The sequence below is a fragment of the Medicago truncatula genome, chromosome 6 (genome assembly GCF_003473485.1).
Source record: "Medicago truncatula cultivar Jemalong A17 chromosome 6, MtrunA17r5.0-ANR, whole genome shotgun sequence".
Lineage (NCBI taxonomy): Eukaryota > Viridiplantae > Streptophyta > Magnoliopsida > Fabales > Fabaceae > Medicago > Medicago truncatula.
This window is the reverse complement of record NC_053047.1, coordinates 24,177,975-24,188,593: the sequence shown is the minus strand read 5'-3', so window position 1 is coordinate 24,188,593 and position 10,619 is coordinate 24,177,975. Positions and strand designations below refer to the sequence as shown.

The 10,619-nt window shown below is 30.7% G+C and overlaps 1 protein-coding gene across 1 annotated transcript; it reads right to left on the bottom strand.

The window, feature by feature from the left end:
• Positions 1–5,723: 5,723 nt before the first annotated feature.
• LOC25479707 (uncharacterized) lies at positions 5,724–9,575 on the bottom strand. Its single transcript, XM_013587854.3, has 3 exons — positions 9,038–9,575; positions 7,034–7,101; positions 5,724–5,944 (listed from the first exon to the last, which is right to left on the bottom strand). The coding sequence occupies exons 1-3, from the start codon at positions 9,294–9,296 to the stop codon at positions 5,867–5,869; spliced, it is 405 nt and encodes a 134-aa protein (XP_013443308.1). The 5' UTR covers positions 9,297–9,575; the 3' UTR covers positions 5,724–5,866.
• Between the last annotated feature and the right edge of the window lie 1,044 nt (positions 9,576–10,619).

Sequence of the window (10,619 nt, the reverse complement as noted above, 5' to 3'; positions counted from 1 at the left end):
GACTTATCCAACAATCCCAAGACAATAGAAGTCTACTCACTAACGTTCATCGTAGACAAGGAGAAGAAGAGAGAAAGCATAAAAGTAAATAACAATAAAGTAAAAATGAACTTTTATTAGAAAGACAATTGTCACATATTGTATTCCAAGAAAAGATGAATATTAGTGATGGCTAGCTACTCTATTTATAGTACACAATTGACTTAAAATCTAAGCAAATATATTCCTAGAATATTCCTCGGTAGATTGTGCGCCAAAATAGAATAGCTTGGAGTCAAAGCAAAAGCAACAAAAGGCATCTGGAGGGTGGCACGGCCGTGCCAAGGCTAGCACGGGCCGTGCCAGGCTTCTGACTTGTGGGAGATATATTTTGTTTCCCAATCTTCATGTTTTTGTGTCCAATCTGCTCCAAATCCCTTTCTTTTGCTCCAAGACTCTCTCCATCCAATATTCTTCCCTGAAATATAATAAATTGCATTTTAAAGTAAACTATCCTAAAAAGGAAATAATACTAATATAAAATTATATAAAATCTAATTAAAACTAAACTAAAAAGCATATTAAAATAACATATAATTGACTCATCAAGTTGCCATAAGCAGGTCTCGAGAAATCGAAAGATATCTCCGATGAATGGGTGTCAGGATCGAAAGTTTGGCCTATAGGTTTCAAACCGACTAGACCAGCAACGTCTAGCAAAGTAGGTGTCAGCATTCCACATTTTAAATGAAGACTATTAGTCGAGGGGTTCCAGAAATGGAGGGCAGCAATGATCATCTCATTATGATATTTAGTTCCCTGACGGGATAGCTGAATGGGATCAAAAATTCCCATTTCTTTCGAGAAGGAACCTTTGATTTTTTCCACTTTATCCAGCCAATCAAGATATTTCTCATTGTTTTCTATCTGGGTTCGGTTCTAAATTTAGATTTCAAAAAACTTAGGTCATATGGACCTTTTGAGAAAATAAGAGGCAATTGTTCCTCGCTACAAGGAAAAACTGTATTTAGTTCTTCCTGATCATCGGAGTCATCCGGCAAAGGCCCTAGGTATGCATGCGATGAATTTGGGCATGAGATGATTACCTGGGATTTCCAAATTTTGTCTTCAGCTTCTTTTACATCCGGTTCTTCCATAAATTGAGGATTTTTTGGAAGATTGATATTTGGTTCATGCTATTTCGTTGAATAAGAAGAAGAGCCTTCAGCGCGCGTCATGAAGTTGCAAGTTTTTGGTTAAAAGAACGATGAACAGTGTTGAATTGTAAGGAAGAAGGAGGATACGGTGAAAAGAGTAAAAATACTGAAAGGAAGCAAAGTGAGAGTAAAAGTGTGACCTAAAGGTCATATATAGCCTTTGATGTTTGACAGATGTCAACCATCGCGTGGAACAGTTGTTTTTTTATGGTTCCCAATAACAGACATGGCCCACTAAGCTCTGATGGAGACGGTTTAAAAATTAAAACCTTTGAAGTGTCTTTTTTTTTTCAAAAGGGTGATGTCACTGCAAAGGAGTCATACTTTATCGAAAAATTTCAGAAACGTCAAGTTTCTCTTGATCGAAAAAGAGTTCAAACATAACGTTTCTGGGGGGCCATTTGTTAGCCGATATTTGTGAAAATACTATCATTTAATGCAGTCAAGGGTTTGACCTAAAGAAGATGGGTTTAGCTTTGTGAAGGAATCTATCGAAAATATATATATCTTCAGCAGGAATCGAACAAGCCGTTTAGTTTGATGGATAAAGGAAGTTATCGAAGCGCCTTCAGACTTTGTGGATAAGATCAACCAATTAGCAAACGGCTAGTTTCGATTTTAAATCGAACAGATATGATTAGGTAGTTATAGGATTATTTGTATAAATAGTAGTTTTTCTTAGGAAAAACAGGTCACAATTCAATCATACTAAAAACTTACACTCAATACTGTCCGTATGGAAGCGACAAACGAGTCACAAGTTGCAAAGTATGAATCTGTGTACCAATTTTCATTAAGTCTTTACAAATTCAATACAGTTTTTTAAACACCTTTGCAATTTAAATCTTTTTCGAAGTATTTTCTCCTATTGTCATTCTTTACAGAATTTCGATTGGATTCAATACGGATTGGATTCAGTTCTTTACATTTTGTTCTTGTCTTTTACTTTATCAAAAATACTTTACGAACAAGCATTACGTTTACATTCAAACCACAAAAGCTCAATATGCTCCTAAGATTTACTGGTTGATCTTGCAAGTAAACATTATTGAAACCAGCGATTGTTTACCAAAAATCAGTGTAAACACATAGTCGAGTTGTTGTAAAAGGGTTGAGCTCTTTTACTTCGGAGATTATGTAAGGCGGGGGTGAACCCTTACATAAGATGTTGACTTGTCCATCGGAGGTGACGACCTTTTTAAAATTTGGTACCACATGCATTTATGTGTCAATAAGTGCATATCATAACATGAGTCTTATGTGATATATGTGATTGGTGATGAAATGAGATGATTGACTATTGATGATGATTGTGATTGATGTTTGTGAATGAATATTTATGAATGGATAATTGTTCATATGATTGGTGTTTGTTGGTATGAGCTATCAAGTTGCAATATAAGTATTTATGCATGATTAATATTATTCAAATACATGATATTAAATGATTTAATTGTTGTTTGAATTATGATAATGTAATACTTACCCCCAGTGGTTTTAACCGCCTACTTGCCTGTATGGGTGAGTAGACGCTGTGCAGGAGTAGTGCTCGGTGAGTCTTTGCTTGGGATATTGGGAGCTTTCTCCGATATCGGTGTTGAGTCGGCTCTGATCTAGGCTTGCTGTGTCGGTCTAGATTAGGTTATTTTATTTTTCTTTGGATTATTGTTTTGTTGGTGACTGCCCGTATGTTTGGGTTTTGAGATTCATCTTTGGGATATGATTTATTTGTTCATGACATGTACATATTTTGATTACTCTGGTTTATATTCCGCTGCAACTGTTGAGGTTTATATACATGTCTATCGGTTTTGAATTTTGAATGTGGCGTAACCTCTATTTCTTGAATAAATGTATTATTCGCATGTTTAATTGCTTAAATAGAAATAGGAGCATTACAGTGGTTGTTGGTGAATCGCATTCCGACAAAGGCTAATTTTCTTAGGAGAGGAATTGTGATTAATAATGATTGTCCCATCTTAGATCAATTTTGTTTTATTTGGTATTAGTTGTACACCTTGCATTTTTATATTTCAAATTATAGTCATATTTATTTATAATATATTAGTTTTAATTTTAATTTAATGGGGACTAAAATATTTTTGAGAGACAAAAACATGTCACTTTTTTAGAACTAAAAACAAAATTCGTTATATTTATAAGGACAAAAAAAATTAATCCCCATTAAATTAAAATCAAAACTCTATTTTTTAGAGGGACAAAAACATGTCACTTTTTTATAAGAATTAAAAACAAAATTCGCTATATTTATAAGGACCAAAAATTTATTTAGCCCTAATTAATATTACAAAGTTTTGAGGAAGGGATTAATATTACAAAGTTAGATACAAACTAAATTTATTTCTTTATAAATAATGTAGTAAATATATGTATATTTACGTCATATATTTTTTTCGTCCAAATTAGATTTTTTATTGAGAATGAGCTGAACCAATTAGATTTTTAAACGGGGGATTAAAAAATAACGTATTCACAAGTAAATTAATTTGAGTCAAATTATAATTGAGTAGGACTATAAATTAGAATATAAAATACAAGGTGTACATGTAATAGCAAATAAAACAAAATTGATCTAAGATGGAGCAATTTGACAATTGCCCCATGCTAAAACTCGCCACCATTTATAAGTCACATGCGATATTTTTGGCAGGTTATGGTCTTTGGTGGTGGCAGCTTGGTTAGGTTATCATTTCATGGCAAACGATTTTATTGAAAAACATGGGTTGCAGTTTGGTGCTTTAGTATGTTGCGTGGACTTCTACAATTTGAAAAGAGCGTGATGGTCACATTTTTAAGCAAAAGGAAGAGAATATGCAAACTTTAATTGAGAAGATCAAGCTTCAAATTTATTGGTGGTTGAAATCAAAATAAGCTACTTTTAATTTTGAGTACCAGTTTTGAGATTATATCCTCATCAATGTTTGTTGTCTGTAATTTAGTTCATTTGCTTTCCATTTTGTTATCGTTACAATACTTACCTTAACTAATTGCATCTTTTTGCGATCCCTCTAACACGTCTTGTGCCAAAAAGATACAAGTTAATGTTACTCCATTTTAGGTTCTTAAAAAAACGCCAATACAACTTTTTTTTGGTTTCACACAAACACAAACGTCAATACAACTAATCTAACCACAAATTTCCCGATATGTAAAGAAAAGAAAAAGTTAAATTTGGCGATAAGATAGAACTTTTCTAAACAAAGAAAAGAACACACATTGTAGATCACAAAATTTGGAATTTTGAATACATTTACTAAACAACTCACATGACCTCAATCATATTCATATTCATCCGGATAAGGTTAGAAACTCCTATCTTGTCACCATCTTGATATATTCGTATCATTGGGACAACACCATTCATTCAGGAGTCTCCACACATGTTACTTAATAGGAATATATCATTTTCCTATGCATGATAGTATTTTCTTTTTGACTAAAGTATATAGTATTGTAGGTTGGTATGGATGGTTTCACGTAAACTATAAAATATCTTCCATGCCTTTGTTCGTAGAAATAGAGTGAGGGGGAAAAATCAACCCTGAAAAAGTAAAGATATAGAGCCTGTTTGTTTTCAGTTTTTAAAAATATGTAATTTTAAAAATAGTTTAGCAAAAAAGTTTTAAATTTTTAAATTTTTAAAAACTAAAAAAGAGTTTTTGGAAAATGTTTCAAATAGGCACATAGTGTGCAACTTTATGGAATGTGATTTACAAGGTGAAGTTTAGCATGGGAAAGGCTAATTTTTCCCATCATGGGAAAGTTAGTTTTTGACCATTAGATCAAACCAAGAACACATCCTTCTCATACTCCCTCATCACTAGATTTTGTAATTTTATTATTTTAAAATCATTTTTTAAAAACAAAAAATATATTTCGAAATTAAAATAAACATTTAAAAATAAAAAATAAACTTAATTTTGAAAATTAATTTTCCAAAATTTTAAAAAATATAAATAAACTTTTTGAAATAAACTTGTTTTCAAAAAATTTAATTATGATTTTCGAAGATTTAATTTTTTTATCTTTCAAAAATTAATTTCCAAATTTTTTTAGAATTTTTTTATTTCGAAAAAAATGTAAAACCTTACCTGAAGGTGAAATCGAGAATTCTTCAAAGTTTCGGAAAATCATAATTAAATTTGAAAATTACAAAAATTAAATCTTCGAAAATCACAATTAAATTTTTTGAAAACAAGTTTATTTCAAAAAGTTTATTTATATTTTTTAAAATTTTGGAAAATTAATTTCCATATTTTTAAATTTATTTTTTATTTTTATATGTTTATTTTAATTTTGAAATATATTTTTTGTTTTTAAAAAATAGTTTTAAAATAATAAAATTACAAAATCTAGTGATGAGGGAGTATGGTAAGGATGTGATCTTGGTTTGATCTAATGCTAAAAAACTAACCTTTGGGAAGAAGTTAAATACAAATGAGATAGATTGACAAAAATAAACTACCAAGTTGAAGAAAAAAAAAAAGATAAATTATAGTCGGAAAATTGACAAAAATAAAATAAAATTAAATGTGTATCTTTTGTTGATAATAATTTGATTGTTGTAACCAAAAAAATTATAATAATTTGATTGTGGGTAGAAGAGGTACACTAAACATTAATTTTCTGCATATAACCAAAAAAAAACATTAATTTTCTGCTCCTTTGTCAAAGTCGCCATTATAGGGCGCTACACCTTTGCTTTCATTTTCTACTTGTGGGACCACCTACACATATAGATCACCCATATTAGTCACTTTTCTACAAACAAAAAATATCCTATCACCAAAAAGAAAAGCACCAAAAATATCCTCGAACCAATTCTTGAGAAAATCATTCAAAGACATAATCACAAATCTATTTTATTTAAACACCCTCCCATAAAAAGAAAAAAAATTGACAAAGATTATTTAGTTACATCAATTGACATTATTCAATTTCATTCTTTTTTATTTTTCTTTTTATTTTATGTGTCTAAATAATATTTATTGAATAAACCATTAAATTGGTCTATGTCTTTGTAAGAGATTCTCAAATTAGTCAACGACTCTATTGATATTTTAAATTAGTTCTTATCTTTGTCAAAAGTTTCTCAATTGATATTTTAAAGATAAGAATCTAATCAAAAAACTTTTGACAAAGACGGAGACTAGAGATCTAATTGAAATATTAATGACTAATTTAAAAATCTCTTACAAAAACAAAGATCAATTTAATGATTTACTCAATATTTATTTGAGCTTTTGTCTAAGCAATTATATCTCCCAATTCTTACCTAACAAACATTTTATCTGTTTATTTCCAATCACTTTTAGTTATCAATCAAAAGAATTAAGTTTTCAATAAAAAAAAATAGGGTTAATAGTGCTTTACCCCCCTGTAATATAGGTCATTTCCGGTTTTCCCCCCTGTAAAATATTTTTTTTGAATTTCATCCTTGTAATTTGAAGATTTTTTGGTTTTGGACCTTCATGGAAAATTTCACTCCCTGTAATTTGAGCAAATTTAGGTTTACCCCCTTGTAATTTGAGAAAATTTCGGTTTACCCCCCTGTTAATTTGAGCAAATTTCGGTTTACCCCCTATCATATCTTTGATTTTGTACTGTCAAAATTCATGAAGGTCCAAAACCAAAAATCATCAAATTACAAGGACGAAATCCAAAAAAAATATTTTACAGGGGATAAAACCGGAAATGACCTATATTACAGGGGGTAAAACACTATTAACCCAAAAAAATATATATACAATTGAGCAATTTGGTTCATATTTATCACAAGAAGAAAGGCTTAAAACATGCCAACACACAAAGCTTACCTGATCATTTGAATTGAACGGCTGAGATGATCTCCTCCGTGTTCTTCTCATTGTTGGACCCATCGAATCTGTTGCAAGGAAAAGCCCAAAAAATACGGTGGTCAATAAAGTGAACCATCTCGAAAAATAAAGCATAGTTGGCCATAACTAAGGACAAGAAATGTTAGATATTTTCCCCCATATAATAGACATTAAGAAAAAAGGCTGAGATATTTTCAAAGTGCTATTTTTAAACACAAGAAAATCACCTTCTTCTCATAAGTCATTGACACTGCTTCATTAATTTTTTCACCTATAATCTATACTATACTACAAAAATACTATACAAAACTACACTACAAAAATACTATACAAAACTACGTCATCATTTAAAGAGTTAAAACATTTGATTATCATATCTCAATAGTAGATGTAGTAATACATCAGTAAATGTATGTATGAAACTTTTATACATTGACGGTGTATATAAATTAAACTCACATTTTCTTAAAAATAATGTAGTGAAAAATATTTTATGCGGATAGTTCGGTTGATGAGATAAAGAACATCGAAAGATGTTTAAGAAGGAGATACAAGCTTGATCCCATAAATTAATATAACTACTAATTTTACTATCGTCTCCCTAAAATAAATAAGTAATTTAAAATTATGCCTAATAGAGTATGAATTTATTACTGTCTAAAAATCATTTTCATATTTACCATTATATTAAATTATTTATTAATAAATATTATATATTATTATAATTTAAAATTACAAAAGATATTTTCATATTTCTACCAAAAAATATATAATTATGTACAAATATACTTTTTTCAGACGATTTATATTCTCTCACATGTTATTTATTACGAAGATATTATTCTGGTGGTCTCAAACTCTCACTGCTATAATTTATTTATTCTTTTATTCTGTTACAAAATATCTTTTGATTCTACAACTTAAATAATACACAAGTGAAACACAATAAACTTTAATAATGAAATCACAAATACAACCCTTCATGTTCACGTTGAATTTTAAGATGAGATCACAAATCTCAATATTATATATAAATATCTTTTTATCATTATTATGAATTTGTCACTGTATTTACGTGCTGTTTGGTCTATAGGTAGCACTCCAACCACCACCAGTAATAATTATTTCTACACTTTGCATAACAAAATTTAATTTAAATTAAATAATGTGCAACCTAAAACCTTAACAACATCCTCATCTAATTTTTTTAACCCTTATATGTTATGTCTCAACTGGTAAGACAAATTATCTCTCAAGATATTTAACACTACGAGTTCATACATAAACCATTAGTTAAATTAAAAGAGATCATTTATCAATGTTATTGAATCTTTATCTAATAATCTAATAAAAAATAGGGTTAAATATATTTTTGGTCCCTATAAATATGTCAACTTTTCTTTTTAGTCCCTCTAAAATTTTCCTTCAACATTTAGTCCCTATAAAGTTTTCAATCTTCATTTTTGATCCCTCTTTTAAAGTAAACTCATATTTAGAATTCATATTTTTTAATAAAATTTTCCAGAAAAATTCAAAATATTATAAGAATCACTCCAAAAAAAAATTGAATTTTTTAACAATACATAAATTTAATATGAATTTTTATATTTTTTACGGTTAAAAATTCATATTTAATTTGTGTTTTGTTAAAAAAATCTAATTTTTTTTAGGAATTATTTTTAGAATATTTTACACATTTTTGCACAATTTCATTAAAAAATACAAAAATTAAATTAAAAATAGGGACCAAAAGTAGTAATTGAAAATTTTATAGGGACTAAAAGTTGAAGGAAAATTTTAGAGGGACTAAAACGAAAAGTTGACATATTTATAGGGACCAAAAACATATTTAACCCTAAAAAATAACTATATCTAATTGAGAGATGGTGTTTGGAAGGACCGTTTCTGAGAATTTGGTAACCTAGGACGAACCTACAGTTTGGGAACAAGGATAAGAAGATGAGATGAAAAACGATCATATACCTGAAGTTTTATGGTGTTTTCTGGTGCGGCTTCCATGGTGAGGTTTCAAATCAAGGGTTGATTCAGAGCTATCGGGAAGTTGTCGATCGAGTCGAAGAATTTGACGGCTGTGATGGGAAGAAGAAGAACGACAACCTTTGTTTTGGAACATTGTACGAAGAAAAGAAGCTTCCATAGTATTGAGGTAGTTTACGTGTTTTTCATTTGTCCAAAACGACGTGGTTTTACTTTCTGGTACTTGCACCATAGAAGAATCCATAGGTGTGGAAGAATGAATGGGTTTGTGTTAAAAGAGATTTCGAGGAATGAAGCAAAAATGTGTTGGAATTTAGAAGAGGTTGTGATTTTTATGTTTTTTTTTTTGAAAGAGAAGAGGTAGTGATTTTTAACAATGGTTGTTTTTATTTTGATTTATAAGAGATTTTTAATGAAGGTTGTTAAAGGTTCGGTTTCTTGTGTGATGGTGATGAAATAAATATCTTAGAGAGGTCGGAGGAAAGTATGATGAAATTGCAGTAGTTGCTTTATTAGATCTTTATTAGATCTTTTTGAAGTAACTTGCTTTATGAGGTTGACACCTGTATTTTATATGCCTACTACAACAATATCATCATGCACTTTTTCTTACTTGTCCTTGTGCATCTTTCCGCTCTTTTTAGTGCGTTAACATTTGAAAACTGGGAACGATATTTTTTTATGATATTTTAATTTTTATTAAAACTAAAAATATAAATGTTTGTTACTGTCAAGTTATAAAAAATCAAACTAATCATGATTATATATATCAATGACACCAACAATATAACAAATCAAACTGTAACACACCACCGCCTTCTACCACAGACACCGCCGTTGTACCCTTTTTCTATTCACCTTCAAATCAATACTAGTGTTTTCACGATGTAGCCTTCACGCCTTCACTAGTGGTGGTGCAACGAGATCCATTTCTCCGCACCATCGTTTCCACCTCTCCGCATCTCTTTTCGGATCCGTCGCATCGCCGCCGTTATTAGATGCATTTGGATCCAGTTTGCGATGTTGTTATGTGTTTTTGGTTTCTGTTGGTGGGGTTGCTTTTGTTCCTTCGTTCTCTCCTTTGTTTTCGTACAGTGTTGTGCCACCGAGACCAGCTCCTCAGTGTTTAACCCTCCTCTGTCGTTCTCGCCGGCGACTTTACAAGGGACGTGGTGGGTTGTCTTTCGGTTTCTTGACATGTTAATCTGAGTTTTTGCTTAGATCCGGAGCTATTTTGGTTCTTTTTCGCTTCATCTCATTGGGTTTTTGGTGTTGTTAATTGTTGGGAGTTTGATGTTCCGGAGCTCCGTCAATGCTATGTTGTTGTTGTTTATGTTTGTGTGTTTTTATTCTACTGTTTGTTATTTTTTTGTTGCTTTGGATTGGGAGTCTTTAGATTGTGGTTGTTTTCTTGTCTGTTTGGTGGTTCGTTTTGCTTTGTGGGTTCCATTTTTGCCTCGCGACTGGGTGTGTCGGTGAGTCATGGTGGTGATGTGGTGGTGGTTTTGTGGTTGCGTGGTGGTGGTGATTCAGTTGTGGTGGTGGTGATGGTGATTCGGTTGTGTGG